The 25,235-nt window shown below is 39.3% G+C and overlaps 1 protein-coding gene across 3 annotated transcripts in view; it reads right to left on the reverse strand.

Moving 5' to 3' along the window:
- Positions 1 to 25,235, reverse strand: part of CTTNBP2 (cortactin binding protein 2) — a 159,398-nt gene that overhangs the window by 52,427 nt on the left and 81,736 nt on the right. For all 3 annotated transcript variants that reach the window (XM_060108190.1, XM_060108189.1, XM_060108191.1), the window contains 5 exons: positions 23,061 to 23,264; positions 21,525 to 21,624; positions 13,797 to 13,947; positions 10,484 to 10,735; positions 172 to 289 (listed from right to left, as the gene is read on the reverse strand). In XM_060108190.1, the coding sequence (XP_059964173.1) occupies positions 172 to 289; positions 10,484 to 10,735; positions 13,797 to 13,947; positions 21,525 to 21,624; positions 23,061 to 23,264 (825 nt within the window). The remainder of the gene's footprint in view (positions 1 to 171; positions 290 to 10,483; positions 10,736 to 13,796; positions 13,948 to 21,524; positions 21,625 to 23,060; positions 23,265 to 25,235) is intronic.

Consider the following 25,235-nt stretch of genomic DNA (forward strand, 5'->3'; position numbering starts at 1 on the left):
AATATAATTACCCCATTTATAACCAATTAAGTGTTTTTGTAGCAGCTAGAGTTCAAAGAAGGTTAAGAAGAGAGTGAGAAAACTGTAGTTGCATTGATATCTTTCCCACAGTCCCAGAGGCCCCAGCAGTGTGGATGCCGGATGAGCAATGCAGCTGCAAAGGGCACTCACTCAGATTCTCCAGCAGGTGCTTGCAGTCATCAGTGGCGACATCGTGTGCAGTCCGATTACACTTATCTCTTTTTTCCGGCTCCAGCCCTCCATGCCTACATAAGACTTGTAGGCAGTTCTGTAAAGAGACAAACTCCATTACCTCACGTCCAAGTGAATAAACTCAAGCGAAAACTCCAAGGGAAAATTCAGTTGCCTGTAGCAAGCAAATCAGGAATTCTCAGCCAGAAAGTTTATTTCTTTCCCAGCAACCCAAATACACAGATTAATCTAAACACTGTCTCCAAATGAAAAGCAAACAGTACTTCATTTACATGTGATTCACAGGATCAAAACACTGCTCCACAGAACAGCCTCTTAGGTTTCAAGAGAAAAAAATTAGCTTACTAATAATCACTCAGTTTGCAGAGTAAAATTAAGGAAAAAAGACTTCAGCAGACAGTATCCTTTCACTGTAATTTGGAAATATAAAGCAAAAAGACTTCTGCTACAACCAGATGCACCTCGCTATCTTCTAGATCAGGCACTGCTTTCCTGGTCATGCAAGTGCTGGGCTCCAATTGTAACAAGTCTGTCCCAGAGTCCTTGTAAGCACATATATATCTGAGATCTTACACTGTCTTTATTTATTTGAGAAATATGTGTGAACACCATGTTGACTGAAGTTTTAGAAAATCATTCTCAATAGATATTGAAGTTAGGTGCCCTCTCTTTTTCAGTTTTTTCTTGTGTTGCTCCAGGAAATCTTCATTTAAAAAATATCACTAACCTATGAACTGAAAGGTCGTAGTTTTCCAAAATTTTTCAATTCAAAGTGGTAGACAATTTATATGCAAACATTTTCAAATAAGGAACTGCATGGCAGGATATTACATCAGGATATTTATCAAGGAACTCTTCTATTTCAACTTCTACCACTTCATGATTTGTCCGTTAATTTCCCACCACAGTAAGCACAAAACTGAATAAACCAGAAACCATGAAAAGGAACTAACAACCAAAACAAGCACTGTCCTTCTCTTCACTCCCCTACACACACACACACACACACACGCGCGCGCGCGCGCGTGCTCTGGGCTGACTTCCACTTCTGACAACACAGCAAACTACGCAGTCTGAACAGCTTTCTCTAATCATGCTGTAAAACACTTTTTTTCTGTTTTGTAAAACATATGTTTTTCTTACTGATGTATAATATCCATATAGAAAAGTACAAAAGTAAGTGTGCAGCTTGAAGAATTATCACAAAGTGAACATACTTGTGTAAGGAGCACTCTGGAAGCCTCCTTAATGTTCCATCTCAATCGCTAGCCCCTCCCCTTCTCCCCCCAAAGATAGCTACTACTATGATTTCTAAGATCAGAGATTGGCTTAGCCTATTTATGAATTTTAAAAATGGAACCATATTACAGACACACTTTTATATTTGGCTTCTTTTCATTCAACATAATGTCTGTAAAATTCATCCATGTGTTAGGAACAGTTATAATTCAATTCATTCTTTTTTAAAATTACTGGGTGGTATTCTATCATACGGATATTCCACAATTTACTCATCTATTTTCTTGCTGGTGGACATTTGGGTTCTACTATAGACATTCTGGTACGTGTCCTTTGGCGGACACATGTACATATTTCTATTGGGTATATGTACAGACTTGGTCTTCTGGGTCATGGGGTATGCACATGTTCTGTATTAGTATAGACTGCAAAGAGCTTTCAAAAGTGGCTATACCAATTTCTACTCCCACCAGGAGTATACTTGAGTTCCAGTTGCTTCATATTGGCCCCCAAATATACTTTAAATCATGAGTTCACAAGGAAATACAGGAAATCCCTAAGGGTCAGAAAGAAAAACGAAGAGTAAGCTGAGACCACCAGTTAAGTGAAATTTGAACAGGAAGCCAGTGCTGGTTTGAGGACAAAGCCAATATAGGGAATCTTTTTGGATGCTGGGGGGATGGGAACCTAGGCCTTGGTACCTGCACAATGGAGCCGCCGAGCCAGAGGACCTTTGAATCAAGAAAATCTGTCTTCTGCAAAGGGACTGACTTGGACGTTGGTTTCTCACTGCTCAAGTCGGAGGAATCTTCTCTAACAATTGTAATCAAAGTCTAGCTTTCAGGGGTCTGGGGTTCAGGTTTAAAAAAATCACTAAGCCAAGAAATGAACTGAAAACTAAGTCAAATACATAAATTTTTTGTCCAATTGTTATTACTAATTTGTACAAAAATCAGTAAATGTATAAGATATTTAATAAAATTAACTTTAATGAAAGATTTAAGTAGAATGAAATCTTAGCATTAAACTTTATGAATTCCCAGATGATAAGAGATAAAAATAGTACATTTATTACACAAGTTAGTACTTGCAGCAAGAGCAGGTAAGAGCCAAAACAGAGCGGGGGGTGGGGGAGGTCTAAGCCTGCCAATATAAATGATTTTATTCACGAATTTTGGTAGGTCATTTAACCTTTTCCTGCTCAGTTTCCATATCTGTGTCTCAAATATCTGTATTTCATAGGGCTGTTACATGACTTAAATGAAAAGATGGGTAAAAAGCTTTCACACTCTTGGCACGTAAAACGTTCTCAATATTTATTAGCTGCTGTTTTTGTTATAATCAACATAATCATCACCAGTTAGAAAACAGCCCAAATATTCAGGTTAAGTGGTGAGGAATTACAGCACATCAGCAAACGTTATAATTCTAGGTGATGGTACTTCAAATTACAAACAGAAATGATAAAAGATGCAACCAAAATCTGCAAGATTCTTTTAAGTCTGACCTATAAAGTGGGTTGTATATAATTTTTATTACACTCAGGTAGGTCAGTAGGCAATAACATAAGCAGTAGCTTTCTCTATAAGGAAGCAAAAAATGTTGGAAAGATAGCAGGATAACGCGTATCCAAACAGGGTCACAGCTGTGAGTTCCACAGCACTATGCTGGGCTCCATGGGGAACACAAAGAAGATGAAAACTTTACCCAACTGACACTGAACAGCAGCAGCTACAATAACTACTGGAGCACATACTAAGCTCTAGGCACTGTTCCAACACAGCACAAGTATTTAGTGCTCACAGATCCTCACAACTTTATGAAAGAGATACTAAGCACCTCTGTGCCAGGCGCTGTGTTAGAGCCCAGGGTTGTGACGACGAAGACGCTAACAGTTTCTGCTTCTCCGGCAGAAGCGCAAAGTATAGTCAAGAGCCATGGGGAAAATGTGCCCAGAAGACGGGGCTGTTGAAGTGAGCAGAAAGTTTTACTAAGGGGAGGAGGAGGAGGTGGAAAAGGCAGAGAAAAGAATCTAAGCTCTCTCCTTGAAGGGTGGGCTTCGAGTGAAGAGAACAAATGCTGTGATGCTAGTTGCTTCTTCTGGAAATGGATTCTCAGGGGACCTAAACTGGGCAGGCTGTTCCAAGCGATGCAGAGCAAGAGGTCTAGATGAATGAGTCTAAATCAAAGTGTTGTTAACTACGATACAGATACATGTGCTAGAGCAGAGACTTTATTTTTTAATTTATTATTATGTTTGGTCACGCCGCATGGCTGAGGGATCTAAGTTCCCCGACCAGGGATCGAACCCAGGTCCTCAGCAGTGAAAGCGTGGAGCCCTAACCACTGGACCACCAGGGAGTTCCCTAGAGCAGAGACTTCAAAAAGCAGTGGCTTAGGCTTCAACTTCTGCTTCCACTCACATCCCAATCACCAGAACTTAGGTAGGTGTCCATGGTCACCTGCTACGGAGGCTGGAGAATGTAGTCTTTATTTTGTGTGGTCACGAGCCCAGCTGAACTCTGAGAGGTCCATTATTGCAGAGGAGGGTAGAAAAGATGTTGAGGGACAATGAACCACCTCTGCCAGGGGCTTTCAGAGCTGAGAGGCAAGGTACCAGTGCCAGGGAGAATAAGGTGAAACCCCAAGTCCAAAGAGCTAGAGATAAGATCCTAGTCAGGGCAGGGAGCTGAGGGTCTGACATTGGGCGGAGGAAGTGGGAGGGAAAGCAGTCTGCAAACGCAGAGGTAGGGTCTGGCACACATGCTGGGAACAACTTGGGGTGTGGGTGTGCTGACTGTTTGGCAGGGCAGGGGAGATGGAGGCTATCACAATGGGAAACAACAGCATGAGGAAGCAGGCAGACTTAGGGGTGAGATGAAGACAGCCAGCGTCAGCCGTGAAGGGCTGAGTGCTAGGGAGCCTGGATGTCTTTCTGGAGGCTTTCTGGAGGATATGTTCAGGTAGGAAGTGCCATGATCAGCTCAGTTCTGAAAACCAACTGGTGCATTTGGAAGACATACAGAAAAAGAGAGCGACAGAAAGGAGACCAGTTAAGACAGAACTCTCATCAAATAGCCCATTCACTGATTCAACAAACATTTAGTACTTGTGGGCCAGAGACTGCTGAGCACAATATATACAATGATGAAAAGTGATTTTTTGGAGGAGGTGGAAAGGGAGGGAGGCATACAAATAATACAGTAAAGAACAAGCTCCCTAAGTGAAGTGTGAAGAGGTGCTCTGGGGACCAATGAACTCCTGGAAGCCAAGACTTAAGCTGAGATGTTTCCCAGGCAGGGAGGGGTCAGGACAGAAGAGGCCATTTGAGGTAATGAGAAGAGCAGATGCAAAGGCAGGGAGAGAAGAGAGAGCACAGGACATCTACAGAGCAGCCAGCAGTGCAGGCTTAGAGCAGAGAGTGCATGAGGAAAGGGGACAAGGGTGCTTGTGGAGAGAGGCTGAGGCCAGATCTGGACGGGACTTGTCTGTCATGTAAAGATCTGGCACTCATCCTTGAAGCGACAGAAAGGTCACTTATCCTTGTAAAGATGAAAGGTAAATTACATGACCAACTTCCTGTTAGGAAGGCCCCTCTCAAGACAGTGTAAAGGAGCTGGAGAGACTGGAGATGAGGAGATCACAGCAGGGCCTACGCAAGTCCAGACAGCCCGTGATGAGGGCTCCCCAAGGGATATTGAAAAAAATAGCCTTCCCTTTGTTTACATGTTCATTTATAAGGGAATAAAATCTAGAGTTTTATCAATCATTCGAATTCATTATCTTAGGAAGATGGAGCAATAAACACAAATGTCAGGTGATGTTAGTGGATTAAGAGAGGAGGAACAAGAGATGCAGCCTAAACACGGGAGCCCAGGCATGCATCCTCATGGAGCTGTTTGGTGGAAGTAAACACGAATATGGTCATCAATAGGGTTACCATATAATTGGCTAAACTGGGACACTTTTAAGAGTAAAAAGGGGCACTGTTAATGGTTACATTGGGATGATGGGCATAAACAAGGACTGTACTGGGCCAACTGGGTTATCAAGGAGATGCCCTGTAAAACCATGGGCGTCCTGGGTAAGACCTTCCTGAATGGACTCAGGACATGGTTAGGTGGGCTAGAGAGGATTTTGGAATCTCTATAGATTATATTCTGGAGGCCAAAAAGATCATTCAAGGGGGAAAGTAGAGAGCGAGAGGAGAAAAAGGGTCAAAACCAGACCCATGAAAGGTGTTAGTGGAAAACACCAGAAAGCGTATGTCTTGGGTGAGGGGTGGAGCAAGACGCTGGTTGGCCAAGTTTATGTGAGAAACCTTTAGGATTCTGTGAGTCATTGCTGTTCAAATTAAGCAAGGATGCAATACTCTGCACTGAACACTCTAGAATGAGAGTTTTAAAAAATAGCCTTCCCTTTATCTACACAGTCTTTTTCGAAAATAATTTTATAAAAATTAAGGGGAAAAAATTATCATGCAGAATCAAAAGCACAGATTTCTATTTATCATCTAGTCCCAAAGACTTGGTCCAACCTCACAGGTTATCCTGTCTTTGTCTTCTCCTAGCCAGGTACCCAACTCTGTGACAAGGAAGAAATTTAGGGACTTCTATCATTTTTTTTCTCTTTGCAGCCATGACCTAGGGAGAGGAAATCTAAATCTTGGGGCTCCATGTGGGCCTCTGTGCTTAAGACAAATACCACATCCAGACTATCCAGTCAGGTGGATGCTGGAGTGTGGGAGGGAATGCCTGACACTCGCCTGGCTAAGAACTAAAAATGCATCCATCAGTCCACAGTTCCTACACACTGTGAGGATGGCGTAAAGATGGCAACAAGAAGGCCACTGCCTGACCAGAGGACTGTGGGACTGCCTAGAGATGACCTCTAGGATGGTGGAAATAAATGGCTGGAAGACAGGTAAAAAGCCAGGTGTGAGATCTGGGTTTGGGAAGAGTTACTGTAGAAGCCACAGTTAAAGTTGAAAGACTGGATAAACTCTTAAAAATAGGACTAGGCAGGGGCTTCCCTGGTGGTGCAGTGGTTGAGAGTCTGCCTGCAGATGCAAGGGACACAGGTTCGTGCCCTGGTCCGGGAAGATCCCACATGCCACGGAGCGGCTGGGCCCGTGAGCCATGGCCGCTGAGCCTGCGCGTCCGGAGCCTGTGCTCCGCAAAGGGAGAGGCCACAACAGTAAGAGGCCCGCGTACCGCAAAAAAAACAAAAAAAATAGGACTAGGCAGCTAGGAAGGAGCATGGGAGTTGCTGAGGGTTAAAAAACAAAAGAGAAAAACCAGAATAACAAAGAGAAAGCCTGGTCATCAAATTCAGAAGGGAAGCGAGGAAGGAGCAGTGTTCTAGAAGCTGAGGAGGAGTCTGCATTACAGTCAACATGTTAAACAACCCAGAAAGGCTGAGTAAGAGCATGAGTGACAGGAAGCCACTGGCTTGGGCGATACGTAAACTAGAATTATCATCTACTCAAAACACATAATCCCCCAAATAAAGAATCCGTTTGTACAAGAGCTTCAACAACTAGCCGCTCAAATCCAGACACTCTCCCTAATCTATTTCTGTGGCAGGAACTTGACATGTCAGAGTTCTCATGACAGAACACAGAGTTTCACTAAGAAACTCTTCTATCCACTCACCCTAAGTGATGAAAACAGGTTTATCCTCAGTGAGTTCAACTTCGGAGCAGTCACAGACCAGCTTTAGAGAGAGCTACTCTTGTTACCAAACACTAAATGGTGATTTGCATAAATTGCTTAAACATTGGGAAAAAGACCAAGAACTAAGTGGAAAAAGGACTGATTTGGGAATCTGGTCTTCTATGAATTGACCTTGGGGAATTAGTTACACTATTTCCCAAAACTTAATTTTTTCATCTGCAAGGCAAGGCAGCTGGACTAGATGAGCTATGTGTCTTCATGCTCTGAAATCCCACTTTTTTTTACATTGAAAAACACATGGAAACTGAAGTCATCCTCTTGGGTAACAGTGGTACTACTACCTTATGCGGATTGGACACATATATGCTACTACAAAGCGAAAAAAAAAAACATACACCTTTTAAGCTCTACTTGTGGTCAGTGTAGAACCTCTTCACCCACACAATGATTAACTCAGAATTGTAATTTATTTTTTCAGAAAACTGGTCTTAGCAACTTAGTTGTGAATGGATTACCTCTATGGAGTCAGCCAGGATATAAACACTGTATTAGGCAAAGGATGAAAAATATTTTCCAATACCCACTACTGACTAGGAAGGCAGGCCGCACAAGTAATGAAACCATGCATTCTGGGCTTCATTTCCAACTTCTATCTATTAATCCCTCCAGGGTTTCAATATCCTAACCATAAAATGAAGAGGTTAGCCTGAAAGATGACATATCTACTCCAGGGCAAAAAAAAAATCTATTATTTTAATTTATTATTTTTCTTTGCGGTGTGTGGATATTGTCAGTCACGCTCACTTTCTAAAATCTCTCTTCTTGTTCAAAATTTATCTTAAGCTTCTTAACATAAGAGGATACAGAGAGAGTCATATTACATGTGAGAAAGAAATCCTATTTCCCTTTACTCAATGATGACAGAGCATCCACGTTGCCAGGGGCCTGGGAAGCCATGAAGATGCCATCCTCGGCTATAAAAACACCAGGACTTATGAGGAGTTCATAATGAAGGAGCTGAGTGGCAACTCAAGCCTCCCACCCTGCAGGGTAACTCACCCTGGAGAGTGGGCTTCTCTCTCTGCCTTGCATCAGAGTGTCAGTGGCTGATCATTCTAGATCAGTGATGCTCAGGTTTTGTTTTTAGTTTTGCCTTTTTTTTTTCTTGCCTTCAGGTTGAGTGCGTGAACAACCTACCACTGTCAGTAACCTCTTGCATTATCCTCAGATTTTCTTGAAGGGGGAAGTAAGTTGAGAACTACCCCTTCCATGTACCTTTCCTCCATCAAATGAGATTCACTGTCTTAGATTAACTATGCATTTTCAAATTTAAGCTTTCATATTTTCCATCTTGTCTTCCAAAAACTTATGTCAAATGTCATTGCCTTCCATTCAAACCAATATATATATATCAAGTTCACAGAATTTCTGTAGGTTTTTTTTAAGGATAAAATAGGAGTAAACTACTACTAGCAAGCAATACCTCCACGTTGAACTGAATCATGCCTTTTTCTCACTAGTTTAAAAAAAAACCCAAAGTCCAAAATGAACAGCTTCTGCTCTAGATCATAACAACAGGAAGTTACCCAACCAAGAGCTCCAAATGCACATTTCTAGCTATTTCCAGATATCTCCATCTGGTTGGACATATCCCAGAATTAAATTCAGCAATTCAGCATGCTTAAATCCACATTCTATCTTTTTTTTTTTTAATTTTATTTATTTATTTATTTATGGCTGTGTTGGGTCCTCGTTTCTGTGCGTGGGCTTTCTCTAGTTGCGGCGAGCAGGGGCCACTCTTCATCATGGTGCACGGGCCTCTCACTGTCACGGCCTCTCTTGTTGTGGAGCACAAGCTCCAGACGCACAGGCTCAGTAGTTGTGGCTCACGGGCCTAGTTGCTCCGCGGCATGTGGGATCTTCCCAGACCAGGGCTCGAACCCATGTCCCCTGCATTGGCAGGCAGATTCTCAACCACTGTGCCACCAGGGAAGCCCCACATTCTATCTTCTTGATCACAATGACGCCTCTTCTTTCCTCTTTCTGGGAATGTCACTATGATCCTTCTATTTAGCTCGCTCATTTCCTGTAGCTAATCTGTCTTCAATTCTTGGACATTTGTACTCTGTGATCTCTCTTATTATTTCTACCACTCCCATCATCTTTCACCTAGTCTCTCCCCTGCCACCAATGTTTTCATAATACCTAGTCTTCTAAATGTTATTGCTAAGTCAATCAATCTAAACTACAGAGCTGATTCTTTTGTTCCTTTGTACAAAACCTTTCAATGGTTTTACCCTGACTAGTAAATAAAGCTCAAACTTCTTAATACATCACTAAAGGCTGGTGCCATACTGTGAAACTTCTCACTACTCTTCATTAGCTCAGTTGGAGCTGTTACCCACCTCCCTACTTCTGGTCTGTTCCTACTGCTCCCTCCATCTGAACTACTCTCCTCTCCAGTGATGGGTGACAAATTTAACACACCCTACAAGGCCAAAATCGTTTCCATCTCCTCCAGAATAAGCCATTCCTGAGCCTAATATTCCACAACTCTGCTCTCTGAAATACGTGCACTCTCTCTTCCAAAAAATAAAAATTTGCCTTTTTGTACTGTTCCAACCACGCATCTATTACCCTTGTTTTAAATTTTTTGAACTTCTCTTATCCTACACTTGTCTTGTATCTTGCACCCTTGCCACTGAACTAGGAGTTAACTAATCACATAAATGATTCCTGCAAATGTTAGCTTACACAATGCCTTGCACTCAGGAGCTTCCTGATAGATTTTCATTGTTAAAGCAATATTATTGCTAAAGTGATTTAAATAGAAAAAGAAGCATGAATGGATGGCTTACTATTTTATGTTATTTCCTTAATAATCAGAATCTTTCTCTCTTCTAACTGATGAGTGAAATCTAGAATGCCCTCTTATGTATCATAAGACAGCACAGGTAGGGCTAGTGAGGGAGTTCAGAGTACAGGGCATGTGTACTTGAATCCTGGCCCTCCCTCTAACTCATGGCATGGTCTTGGTACGGAATCAAACAACCCTGTGCACTCTATCAATATCCAACTTTTCCTCTAATTTGACGTGAGACAAAATGTCTGGAATTACTCCCACGTTTGTTAACAAACTCCAAACTGATTTTTGTGATTAAGTCTCATATACGCTTGACCATAAATATCTGCTGGACAAAAAAAAGTTGGTTCGTACTGGAAGCGGATCATCTCCTGCAATGGTACTACTGCTCAGTCCCCAATTATTCAGGTGAAACACACTCAGTCAATAGCAGACAACTTCGCCACTCATCAAATTACAACCGTGTAATGAGGTCAGCTGCTACCAGACACACCTTAAAACCTTTTGAAGCAGCAATATGGGCAGCAGTCCAGCCTTTGCTGTTGGCGTGGTTGATGAGGTCTGCAGGAACAACAGGCTTGGATGTGCCCTCACGACTCTCTTCTCCTCCGTCCAAGTCAAAGACGCCCGACTCGGGCTCCTCATGCAACGAGTTTCCATGAGCTGGGGCTCTGTGGTACATAAGAAGCTTGAGGCTGTCCACATTACCAGTGTCCACAGCTGCATGAACTGGTGTCCAGCCATCCTGAAAATAAAACGACCAGGGGGAAAGGGTTGATTACAACGTCAATGTTGAGAACTGTGTTATTTAAAGTTCACCTCTACATGTTCTTGGGCGTGGACCACTGAGCTGGGCAAAGCAGGCTTCCGATCCTGAATATCATAGATGAGCTAAGTTCTCAGACCACTGTCAATTAGTGTATTTTCCATTGCTATGACTCATGTTTGCTATTTGGTAAGAATTTCCTCTTAACAGTTGACCATTTGGAGTAAACAGGTACTGCCCAGGATGGTAACTAAGCATTATATATGGTAAAACAAAATCTCAATTTAATATTATGAAAGAGAATGAACTTTAGCATAAAGATTTTTTTAAATTTATATGCAAATATAAAGTTACCAGTACTGTACTAAATGAATGTTGTTATAAGCCAGTTTTACTTACAGGGAAGAGTCCTAATTCTAGTTATCTTAAAATTTTATGCCACTGATTTCAGAAGGAAAGATTCTAGATTAACAGGGAAAAGGCAGACATGAAGGAAAAACAAAGTCAAGTAACAAGTAACTTCATGAGATACTTATCAGCCTCTATGGAGCTCTCTGTGACTGCAGCTGGATATTGATAAATGCAAGCTTAGAAAATGTTCCAACTAAAATACTTGGGCCCATTCTCTAGAACATATTATACTTTGAAGCCTCAACCGTCCACTTAGCTGGTTACTAGAGCAGACTCACAACTCTTTCCTAGGATAGTGGTTCTCCAAGTGTGGTCCCCTGACCAACAGCATAGCACCATCTGTGAACTTGTTAGAAATGTAAATTATTGAGCCTCATCCCAGACCTACTGAATCAGAAACCTCAAGGTTGGGGCCCCGCAATCCGTTTTAACAGCCGTCTGGGCAACTCTGCTGCACTAAAGTTTGACAAACACTATTCTAGGGGAAATCCTGATCCCCTCTGTAGTCTCTCATTTTTATATAAAGATAGGTCTGCCTTCTACTCAGGTATCCACCTTCATTAGATTTTTAAGACTTTCATATAAGAATTGAGAATTATTTCGGTGATATGTATTTTGGCTTCATTTTCTTTTCCCTTTGGCCTATTTTTTTCATTTGGTATTTCATACTGCTACATTATTTTGTCAGTGAGTTACAGTACACTTTAAAAAAAATAACGGGGTAGAAGACAGGGAGAAAAACAGACAATAAATGGTAACCATCTACACTTAGACTGAGTCATCTGATCATTTGCTAAAGCTCTCACTGAATGATGTGGCTTTTTCTCTGGTTCTGTACCTCATATCAAGGGAATCGACTTGGCTAACAGCAGACCATGGCTGGGCAGTAGCTGGAATACCATATGGTCCTCCGGTGTACCCCAGGCAGATAAAGTGTCTCATGGCTTGTTCTTTGTTGGGCTGTAGACACCTTTACATGGGTATCAGCCTTAATTAGGCCGAAGAGTGTAAGTGCTCTTGACCTTCCTTAATTTATATTACAAAGGCCATGCAATTACTTCTGAAAAACTTAAAATCTTTCATTCTCCTTTGGTTTCTTATTACAAGTCATGAGAAATAATCACTCCCTTAAGGTCCTTTATCAATTATGCTATTTATCTCTGTACTTTGGAGCCTCTGTACTTCTAACGATTTCATTCAGTTTATCAACAACTAGCTTGAGAGCATGGATTTCTGTGTTCTCTGACTTACAGGATGTGACTTTTTATGTTGAACTACTTATTTTTCATTCAGATAATGATGTAAAATTCATTCCTTTTTCATATGTAAGGTAGAATTTTATAATGAATATGTGTAATACCACAGATTTCTTAAGTAAAATATATAAAACAACATGAATCTGGACTATTTTCTCATATTTTCAAAAAATAAATAGAAAGGAAATTAAAGAAAAAAAGCCCTTGCAATAGGACTCAATGGAAAATGTCTATACCTAGCTTATATCTCTGGTTATACCATTAACTGTTTGTTTTCTTTTGAGAAATTAAGAAAATCCAAGATCTAAGAGCGACCTTAAAGTAGGTAATGCACCTTTTTATCCTAGAAAATTTGAAGGGTGTTTCCTATGAAATGGATGCACAGTATAGTCAATTCTCTATTAACAGAAGAGATCCAAGGTTCAGATAACCTTTGGAGATTAAGAAGTCTACACTTGTCTTTCATCAGGAATATCCTGGAGGGTGGTGATTATTACACTTTTCACATTCTGGGAAGCTGCAAAAAAAAAAAAAAAAAAAAAAAAAAAAAAAAAATTCCTGATCCCAGTGAAGAGTGAGCTCCGTTAAACCCACCAGTCCTTAGATGGGCCCCCACTGGAGAAATGCATGCCAGTGTACGAAGGCTGATTTCTTGGTCTTTAAGTCTATCATGATAGGTTGATGAAGGCCAGTTTGGGAAGCTGAATTGAGAAGTTTGTTTCAAATGCATTTCTGTGTGGCTGAGCCAGAAGTATTATCCAAAGACTCTTCTGTGGATCAGACTCCAAATTTCTTCAGTTTCTAAGACCCTGACTTCACCTGTGCGCCCTGTACAGGAGGTACCAGAACTGTGTGCGACAGAGTCAACAGCTACCTCAGCCTGTTAGGCTCCATAGTGGGTTTCCACACACAGTGCTTCAAGTTCTGACTCAAATTAGACAATGACCTTGAACTCTGTGAGGTGTTGCATAATCTTAGCAACAATAAACTGTCAGTCCTGGGAAGAACAGTGAGCACAAATAACCTTCCTCTAAGTGCTGGCAATGGGCACTGTCTTGCCACAGACTCCCTCCTGTTTACACATACTACAAATGAGCACTGCTGTGGATAGTGACGATGGCCTCGATGACAGATGACCTTTGTCCAATGCTTACGATTCCCAGGCACTACACCAACTACCTTTAAAAAGAAAGGCTAATGAACAAGCTTCTAATAATCAGATGCTCAAACAAATAAGACAATGTCTTTATCCAGTATCCTCAAAGCCAAACAAAACAAAGCAACCTGTATTTTAACCGGTTTTATTTTTCGAGCTGTAGAGTTTGGAGACATGTTGTAAATTATAGGACAAAACCCAACATACAGGTACTCACTCTGGTTTTTACACTTCGGTCAGTTCCAGCTTCCAACAAGAGTTTAATACATTCTTTATTTCCATTTTTACAGGCCAGGTACAGAGGTGTCTGTCCTCCATCAGCAGCATGATTAATATTAGCATCATATGCAATTAATAATTCTACACACCTAAATGCAAGATTATGATTAATTACATACAAACTGGGCTTGATTTCTGAAGTACCACCTGACCAAGATGTTAAACAGAGAAAATAATGCTAGAGCAATTCTGCAGCTTTATTTCCATGAATTATTAAATATATGTATCAATTATTCCTGGTCTTATTACATAGATACTGTTTTTAACAAGGCTGGAGGATGTATTTTAACTACTCCCATGAAAATTTAAAATAGCAGCTTTGATCAAGTGTGAATACGTGGTTTATGACAGTTCTCTGCAACCAAACTGTGAAAGTAGAGTCCTTGGAATATGTTTAACTGTGCTTGACATATATATTATTTGTGGTTCAAAATAGTTTGAACCTTGAAAAAAGTCAGGCTGCTGAGTCATTCTGAGATTTCCACTTGAGAAAATAATTATAAATAGCACAGACAGCAGGGCACCATTTGCCTCCACTATAAAAGGCAGTACGGAGACAGAAAAGGGCCATCTTGGGGAGAAAAGACAGCAGAGGCTGTCCTGTCTCCTGAAGTGGGGCTAGTTTATGAGGAAAAAGACACAGCTAAGCAGAAACACATTGCCCTGAGAATCAAGAAGCAAAACAATGAGGTAAAGTCAAGACTTCACGGCACTTAGGAACTAACTTCAGTTTGCAAAATTAGATAGAATAAACTTTAAAAAGAGTGATAAATCATCAAATTAAGAAGGAACTCACATCTTTGTTTCTTTGCTCAGATGCATGTTTTTTCTTGGCTTCCCTTGGCAACATTTGGTTTGTTTATGCATATTTTTAAAATAAGTTACATATTGTTGTGTATCTAATACACATTTAAATTAATCAAGCCCCTGCAGTTCCCCGGGGTTCTCCCTTTTTGCAAAGCCATCCATGCCTCTGTTCCCATGACTGTTACACTATCCAAGCAAGTGGCCCTACAGATTGCCTGCTGGCAGTAAAGGTAAAAGTACAGCCCAGAAGAAGAATCTCTCTTGGAGGACTTAGGATACATGCAAAAAGAGCAGCAAATCAGTAGCTCTGATCCTCAACAATAAACTCAGGGTGATGAGACATGTTACACACACAGAAAAAAAAAAAAATACTGAACTTTATGGATGCATTTTGAATTTTAAAAAATTTACCTTTATGACTAGTAACATTAGTATAAAATGTAAAACCCATATTTCAAGAATTCTGAGATTTGTTAAAGTAAACATTTCTATCCAGATGGTAAAACAAAAAAGTTGAACACAGCTTTCATTCTCCAGAGCCTGCCATTTCATCACAGGCAAAGAAAGCAATTTAGCTATATTCTATTTTATTATTAAAATATGACTTGATTTTAGAAAGTTATATCTATAGTCAACTGACTTAGTAAGCTACTGAAGAAATCACTGCTAAACTTACATATATTTTACTTGATAGGCTCTTTTTGGTTTTGTGCTCTAATTTCTTTCAGTATGTGAGTTCTGCTTCAATTTTTTTTTTAATGATAAAATAAAGTGAATAATTGGTATTTAATACTGAATAAACTGCCAGTAGGAAGTTAAGAGTATTACAATTAATATAATTCTATGTTTTACATTTAATGCCATCGCACATAAAAAAGGTTTTTGGGTTGTGGTGGTGGAAAATAGTGAACAGCAAAGTGTTTAACAATCCGTTATATAACCACATACACAGTCGGCCGTCCATATCTGCAGGTTTCACATCTGCGGATTCAACCAACCCCAGATGGAAAATACTTAGAAAAAATCCTAGGAAGTTCCAAAAAGCAAAACTTGAATTTACCACATGCTCGCAGCTATTTACATAGCATTTACATTGTATTAGGTATTATAAGTAACCTAAAGATGGTTTAAAGTATACGGGAGGACATGCGTGGGTTATATGCAAATACGGCACCATTTTATATAACGGACTTAGAGCATCCTCGATTTTGGTATCTGTAGGAGGTCCTGGAACCAATCCCCCATAGACAGGAGGGATGACTTTATGTTGATATGCTAAAAATGATCTTCTTCTTCGGAAGCAAGTTCATTCACATGAGATTTGGAAATAGCATATTCCTCTTCATTTCCCTCATATACAAAAAATCTATTATTAAGAAGAGCAAATTTAGGAAACTTTCACAAGCCTCTTAGATAGACTCATCCACCAGAGGGCAGAGAGCAGAAGCAAGAACTACAGTCCTGTGGCCTGTGGAACAAAAACCACATTCACAGAAAGATAAACAAAATGAAAATGCAGAGGGCTATGTACCAGCTGAAGGAACAAGATAAAACCCCAGTAACACAACTAAATGAAGTGGAGATAGGCAACCTTCCAGAAAAAGAATTCAGAATAATGAGAGCAAAGATGATCTAGGACCTCGGAAAAAGAATAGAGGCAAAGACCGAGAAGATGCAAGGAATGTTTAAAAAAGACCTAGAAGAATTAAAGAACAAACTAACAGAAATGTACGATACAATAACTGAAATGAAAACTACACTAGAAGGAATCAATAGCAGAATAACTGAGGCAGAAGAACGGATATGTAACCTGGAAGACAGAATAGTGGAATTCACTACTCCAGAACAGAATAAAGAAAAAAGAATGAAAAGAAATGAAGACAGCCTAAGAGACCTCTGGGACAACATTAAACACAACAACATTCACATTACAGGGATCCCAGAAGGAGAAGAGAGAGAGAAAGGACCATAGAAAATATTGAAGAGACTATAGTTGAAAACTTCCCTAACATGGGAAAGCAAATAGCCACCCAAGTCCAGTAAGCGCAGAGAGTCCCATACAGGATAAACCCAAGGAGAAACACGCCAAGACACATAGTAATCAAACTGGCAAAAATTAAAGACAAAGAAAAATTATTAAAAACAGCAAGGGAAAAACGACAAATAACATACAATGGAACTCCCATAAGGTTAACAGCTGATTTCTCAGCAGAAACTCTACAAGCCAGAAGGGAGTGGCATGATATACTTAAAGTGATGAAAGGGAAGAACCTACAACCAAGATTACTCTACCCGGCAAGGATCTCATTCAGATTTGATGGAGAAATCAAAAGCTTTACAGACAGGCAAAAGCTAAGAGAATTCAGAACCACCAAACCAGCTCTTCAACAAATGCTAAATGAACTTCTCTAAGTGGGAAAGACAAGAGAAGAAAAGGTCCTACAAAAACAAACCCAAAACAATTTAAAAAATGGTCATAGGAACATACATATTGATAACTACCTTAAACATGAATGGATTAAATGCTCCAACCAAAAGACACAGGCTTGCTGAATGGATACAAAAAGAAGACCTATATATACGCTGTCTACAAGAGACCCACTTCAGACCTAGGGACACATACAGACTGAAAGTGAGGGGATGGAAAAGATATTCCATGCAAGTGGAAATCAAAAGAAAGCTGGAGTAGCTATACTCATATCAGATAAAATAGAGTATAAAATAAAGAATGTTACAAGAGACAAGGAACAACACTACATAATGATCAAGGGATCAATCCAAGAAGAAGATATAACAATTATAAATATATATGCACCCAACATAGCAGCACCTCGATACATAAGGCAACTGCTAACAGCTATAAAAGAGGAAATCAACAGTAACACAATAATAGTGGGGGACTTTGACACCTCACTTACACCAATGGACAGATCATCCAAAATGAAAATAAATAAGGAAACAGAAGCTTTAAAAGACACAATAGACCAGATAGATTTAACTGATATTTATACGACACTCCATCTAAAAACAGCAGATTACACTTTCTTCTCAAGTGCGCACGGAACATTCTCCAGGACAGATCACATCCTAGGTCACAAATAAAGCCTCAGTAAATTTAAGAAAATTGAAATCATATCAAGCATCTTTTCTGACCACAACACTATGAGATTAGAAACCAATTACAGGGGAAAAAACGTAAAAAACACAAACACATGGAGGCTAAACAATACGTTACTAAATAACCAAGAGATCACTGAAGAAATCAAAGAGGAAATCAGAAAAAACCTAGAGACAAATGACAATGAAAACATGACGATCTAAAACCCATGACTGCAGCAAAAGCAGTTCTCAGAGGGAAGTTTATAGCTATACAAGCCTACCTCAAGAAACAAGAAAAATCTCAAATAAACAATCTAACCTTACACCTGAAGGAACTAGAGAAAGAAGAACAAACAAAACCCAAAGTTAGCAGAAGGAAAGAAATCATAAAGATCAGACCAGAAATAAATGAAATAGAAACAAAACAATAGCAAAGATCAATAAAACTAAAAGCTGGTTCTTTGAGAAGATAAACACAATTGATAAACCGTTAGCCAGACTCATCAAGAAAAAGAGTAAGAGGACTCAAATCAATAAAATCAGAAATGAAAAAGAAGTTACAACAGACACCACAGAAATATAAAGCATCCTAAGAGACTACTACAAGCAACTCTATGCCAATAAAATGGACAACCTGGAAGAAATGGACATATTCTTAGAAAGGTATAACCTTCCAAGACTGAACCTGGAAGAAACAGAAAATATGAACAGACCAATCACAAGTAATGAAATTGAAACTGTGATTAAAAATCTTCCAACAAACAAAAGTCCAGGACCAGATGCCTTCACAGGTGAATTCTATCAAACATTTAGAGAAGCGCTAACACCCAACCTTCTCAAACTCTTACAAAAAACTGCAGAGGAAGGAACACTCCCAAACTCGTTCTATGAGGCCACCATCACCCTGATACCAAAACCAGACAAAGATACTACAAAAAAAAGAAAATTACAGACCAATATCACTGATGAATATAGATGCAAAAATCCTCAACAATACTAGAAAACAGAATCCAACAACACATTAATAGGATCACACACCATGATCAAGTGGGTTTTATCCCAGGGATGCAAGCATTCTTCAATATACGCAAATCAATCAATGTGATACACCATATTAACAAATTGAAGAACAAAAATCATGATCAACTCAATCGATGCAGAAAAGCTTCTGACAAAATTCAACACCCATTTATGATAAAAACTCTCCAGAGGGCCTTCCCTGGTGGCGCAGTGGTTGGGGGTCCACCTGCCGATGCAAGGGACATGGGTTTGTGCCCCGGTCCAGGAGGATCCCACATGCTGCGGAGCGGCTGGGCCCGTGAGCCATGGCCGCTGGGCCTGTGCGTCCAGAGCCTGTGCTCCACAACGGGAGAGGCCACAACAGTGAGAGGCCCATGTACTGCAAAAAAACCAAAAAAAACAAAAACTCTCCAGAAAGTGGGCATAGAGGACACCTACCTCAACATAATAAAGGCCATATATGACAATCCCACAGCAAACATCATTCTCAATGGTGAAAAACTGAAAGCATTTCCTCTAAGATCAAGAACAAGACAAGGATGTCCACTCTCACCACTATTATTCAACATAGTTTTGGAAGTCCTAGCCATGGTAATCAGAGAAGAAAAAGAAATAAAAGGAATACAAATTGGAAAAGAAGAAGTAAAACTGTCACTGTTTGCAGATGACATGATACTATACATAGAGAATCCTAAAAATGCCACCAGGAAACTACTAGAGCTAATCAATGAATTTGGTAAAGTTGCAGGATACAAAATTAATGCACAGAAATCTCTTGCATTCTTATACACTAATGATGAAAAATCTGAAAAAGAAATTAAGGAAACACTCCCATTTACCATTGCAACAAAAAGAATAAAATACCTAGGAATAAACCTACCTAGGGAAACAGAAGACCTGTATGCAGAAAACTATAAGGCACTGATGAAAGAAATTAAAGATGATACCAACAGATGGAGAGATATACCATGTTCTTGGATTGGAAGAATCAGTATTGTGAAAATGACTATACTACCCAAAGTAATCTACAGATTCAATGCAATCCTTATCAAATTTCAATGGCATTTTTTACGGCACTAGAACAAATAATCTTAAAATTTGTATGGAAACACAGAAGACCCTGAAAAGCCAAAGCAGTCTTGAGGGAAAAAAACAGAGCTGGAGGAATCATACTCCCTGACTTCAGACTATACTACAAAGCTACAGTAATCAAGACAATATGGTACTGGCACAAAAACAGAAGCATAGATCAATGGAACAAGATAGTAGGCCAGAGATAAACCCACACACCTATGGTCAACTAATCTATGACAAAGGAGGCAAAGATATACAATGGAGAAAAGACAGTCTCTTCAATAAGTGGTGCTGGGGAAACGGGACAGCTACATGTAAAAGAATGAAATTAGAACACTCCCTAACACCATACACAAAAATAAACTCAAAATGGAATCGAGACCTAAATGTAAGATCGGACACTATAAAACTCTTAGAGGAAAACATAGGAAGAACACTCTTTGACATAATTCACAGCAAGGTCTTTTTTGATCCACCTCCTAGAGTCATGGAAATAAAAACAAAAATAAACAAATGGGACCTAATGAAACTTCAAAGCTTTTGCCCAGCAAAGGAAACCATAAACAAGACCAAAAGACAACCCTCAGAATGGGAGAAAATATTTGCAAACGAATCAACAAAGGATTAATCTCCCAAATATATAAACTGCTCATGCGGCTCGATATTAAAGAAACAAACAACCCAATCCAAAAATGGCCAGAAGACCTAAATAGACATTTCTCCAAAGAAAAGCTGCTCAACATCACGAATTATTAGAGAAATGCAAATCAAAACTACAATGAGGTATCACCTCACACCAGTTAGAATGGGCATCATCAGAAAATCTACAAACAACAAATGCTGGAGAGGGTGTGGAGAAAAGGGAATGCTTTTGCACTGTTGGTGGGAATGTAAATCGATACAGCCACTATGGAGAACAGTATGAGGTTCTTTAAAAAACTAAAAATAGAATTACCGTATGATCCAGCAATCCCACTACTGGGCATATACCCAGAGATAAACATAATTCAAAAAGACACATGCACCTCAGTGTTCACTGCAGCACTATTTACAATAACCAGGTCATGGAAGCAACCTAAATGCCCATCAGCAGACAAATGGATAAAGAAGATGTGGTACATATATACAATGGAATATTACTCAGCCATAAAAAAGGAATGAAATTGAGTCATTTGTTGAGATGTGGATGCATCTAGAGACTGTCATACAGAGTGAAGTAAGTCAGAAAGAGAAAAAAGAAATATCGTATATTAACGCAGGTATGTGGAACCTAGAAAAATGGTACAGATGAGCCAGTTTGCAGGGCAGAAGTTCAGACACAGATGTAGAGAACAAACGTATGGACACCAAGCAGGGAAAGTGGTGGGGGGATGGGGCTGGTGGGGGGATGAATTGGGAGATTGGGATTGACATGTATACACTGATGTGTATAAAACTGATGACTGATAAGAACCTGCTGTATAAAAAATAAATAACAACAACAAAAAAGAAGAGCAAATTTAGGATCCTACTTTGCGTTTATATTCTGAAATATGTTTAGTTGAATTTATTTGCCAACGGATCTTAAGCACTAGTTTACACATTCAGCCAGAACTAAAATATGTGTGCAAATTATAAAGAGGCTCTTTTCATAGGAAAAAAAAAAAGAATTAAGAGCATCACTTACTTGAAATGTCCCTGAGCAGCTGCAGCACACAAGGGTGTGAAGCCATTTTTATCAGCAGCATTGACTTGGGCTTCTGCATTCAGCAGCAATCTCACACAGTCTATGGATTTTAATAGAAAGCCATTTTAATTCCCCACTTAGAGTCATGATGAACCAAATTCTATACGAGCTGTAGATAAACACTAACCCCAAGGGACCTCTCTCATGCACAGCTCATCTGACAATTTTTTCAGGGCCGCTGTGACACTCCACAGACTATTATAAAGGGAAAGCCACCCCTTTCCCCCAGGATTGTAATACCCCAGAGTCACCAACTAAGACATGATTTCTTTCGTTTTATTTTGGCGGGGCGGGGGGAGAGGAGTTGCTGATGAGTGAAAGGACTGTCGTATGTCAGAAAATGTTTTACCAGATTTTCCCATCAGCCAATCCCCAAAAATAATATTACTGGATGGAGAACAAAATCCATTCACCAAACTGATATACCATTCTTTGTATTTAAATAGTTAAATTCTTACTTTATGATGTTTAATTTAATCTTTAAAATGCTTTCATGTTGTGGTCATCTTATACTTAACTCCCTGAATGAAGATCAAGGAGAACCCACACAAAGTCATCAAACTCAGGCAAAAATATCACCTAGACCTCACATTCCACGTTATTAACTAGACTGAATTTCTTTACATTAGAGAAAATTCCCATAGTACTTTTGAAGAAGTACTCCAAAATACTTTTTAAATAATGAGCTATCACCTTGTAGTTCACTAGAATCTTGCATGTAGTCCACTTGAACATAGAGAAGCTCTGAAAACTTCCAAGGAAGCCACATTATGTGAATTATCCAAGGATCACATGGCTTACATATGAAATACTATTTGACTTTGTGTTTGCCATCGAATCATCTCTTTATCTGCACTACTATATGTTTTAGTATATTTGACTATAAGATTTGCTTTTTAAGGAACAAGATTAATTCCCTGGCTTCATCGATATGTCGTTTATAATTGTACAACCTCTCCGTTCTCTTTAAAAAATCCAAATAACTCTAAATTGTTCCAACTACAGAACAATTTCAGACCCATGACCTTTCCTAACTACTAAAACTTTCCCTCACTGCAGCATGTACTAAAGCCCTAAGGCTTTGCTTTCACAGACACCAGCTATTTCTAACAGACAAATTAGAGCTATTTTGTCCTGGCCAAAGTGAAAACAGATGGGGGGGCTTTATTCGAAAATGTGCTTTACAGTTACTAGACCCCAAATTTCTACAAACTGAATACATTTCATTGTGCATAAAACAGAGATAACTTTTTGCTAGCTGCAGTAAAAGTTTAGATTATTACAGAACTGTCCAATTTGGATTTTTAAAATGCTTATAAAATCTTTAAATCATGTAAAAAAGTTATTTATTCTACCTGAAAGAGAAAATTTGAAACCTAAATTCACCTTTTGCACGTAACAGTGGTTACAGGTGCTTCTGATTCTGCATCCTTTTGCAAGAGGGTGATACAGTGAGGTAAGATGGCACCATCTTACCTGTATGTCCATTCTTAGCAGCAGAATACAAGGCAGAATGGCCATCTTCACAGGAGTAATTTATGTCCAGTCCTTCTTCATTAAGCAGCATTGACAATAAAGTGACATTTCCCTGGGCAGCAGCTTGCTGAAGAAGGGTGGGCCTGCCAGCCAGGGGGGCAGGACCACCACTCATTAGCAAAGGGGTTAGGGAGGGTGACCAGCCTGTGGGTTAAAGTGACCCTAGTTAGAGAGTAGGAGCAAGGTCAAGAGACAGATATTACCCACTCCTTTCTGAATTATACATACACAGACACATGAACATGTACCCCTAGAGGATTATGTGGTTTCTAACATTATCAATCTGTTAATATTTACTTTAGCATAAATCTGTACTGTTATTTCAATCTTATATCTGCTGCTAGTTAAATTAACATACATGGTGACAAATTATTTTTAGTCGTCAGTGTTGCACAGATAAGTGTTAAAGTGGTGATTGGTTTTAGGAAACTAAGAAGGCTGTCTCGATTTGAAAGTTCAAACTCCTCCTCAGGGCTTCAAAACAATTTGAATTTTAAAATTACGTATAAGGCTTCCCTGGTGGCGCAGTGGTTGAGAGTCCGCCTGCCGATGCAGGGGACACGGGTTCATGCCCCGGTTCGGGAAGATCCCACATGCCACGGAGTGGCTGGGCCCGTGAGCCATGGCCGCTGAGCCTGCGCATCCGGAGCCTGTGCTCCGCAACGGGAGAGGCCACAACAGTGAGAGGCCCGCATACAGCAAAAAAAAAAAAAAAAAAAAAAAAATTACGTACAGATTTCCTCAATTTTGCTTATCAACTGATAGATATCTTTAGATATAAGATAGAGATAATTCTAAAAAATAGAAATTTTCCTTTTTCTACAATGTTTCCAAGGTACTTAATATAAATTTTACATAAACCACTGAGATGGACCAAATACTGCCAAGGAATCTATTTACATTCCTTGAATTCCCTTATTTGGGAAGAAAAATAATGGGCAGCCAACTTCTATTCAGTGTCAAGAGCTAATAGAAGCACAACATATATAGACTATAACAGCACAAATATTCAATACACAATTTTGAAGACTATGTCATCTGGCCATCTTCACATTTTGTACCAAAAACTTTTCATCAGCCAACAAAACAGAACACTCTACCATATAGTTTTAACAAAAGTCATTAAGAGTTATCACAGAGATTTCTCATCAGTATTTAGCAGCTTTAGAAGAGAATCTGTTAAGTGTGTAAAGTTGGCTGCATATAGCATGGAAAATTTTCTGAATTCTTCCTTGATCAAAAGGCTGTAAAAACAGTAAAGTAAAAATGTTTATTTAACATGCTATATAGGTATTTACTGTATTTTAGGCTTAAATACAATTAACTTTCAAAATAAGTCATTTTTATTTCTTCCTTATGGAGCCCCAAAAACCTGAAAGTTGGTGTGTATATGGGGCATATGTGCAAATATTCACTCCTGGGGTACTTTCTACCTCTGTCTGGTAACATTCTCTGTAGTAATATACAATAGTGGAGCATTTATATTCCCTGCACCTTGGTAACAGGATAATATTCTAAGTACATGGGTGTTATATTAATATGTAATAAACTCATAACTGAATCTTGAATTATTGGCCTTAAATTATTTCACTAAGTATTAAAAAAAAGTGCATATCAAAGTATTTCTCAGTATCTTAAATATTCTTTGGGGAAAAAAAAACAAAGCAGTTTCTACAAATGAAACTGCTTATTAAAAACTGGATATTATATCTTCAGAATCAATTACTTGGGTCTCTGAGTAATTTACTGCTTTTACCTTATTAGACTGCAATAACAAAATTCATTGCTCACAAAATTAAGTATCTTTCCATTGATATTCATTAGCTCTTCTTACAGAAGTAAGATTTTTTACTTCATACTTACAAGAAGGCTCCTCTCTGATACATTTTACCTTTTGTATTTTCTTAAAAACAAAAAAACAAGCCCACAAAAATTAAATCAGTACTTATTAGAAATAGATGATAAACAGAGAAATTATAAACACCAAGGTATGAAACCTTGACTGCAAAGCAAACACAAAAGCAATTCGAACACATTGGCACTGTGGTCCTCTGTGGAACAGGAGGGACTGTGGCTCATGCTCAGTCAGTCTGTCTATCTGTCTCTCTCCCTTTC

The sequence above is a fragment of the Mesoplodon densirostris genome, chromosome 9 (assembly GCF_025265405.1).
Source record: "Mesoplodon densirostris isolate mMesDen1 chromosome 9, mMesDen1 primary haplotype, whole genome shotgun sequence".
NCBI classification, from domain to species: Eukaryota; Metazoa; Chordata; class Mammalia; order Artiodactyla; family Ziphiidae; genus Mesoplodon; species Mesoplodon densirostris.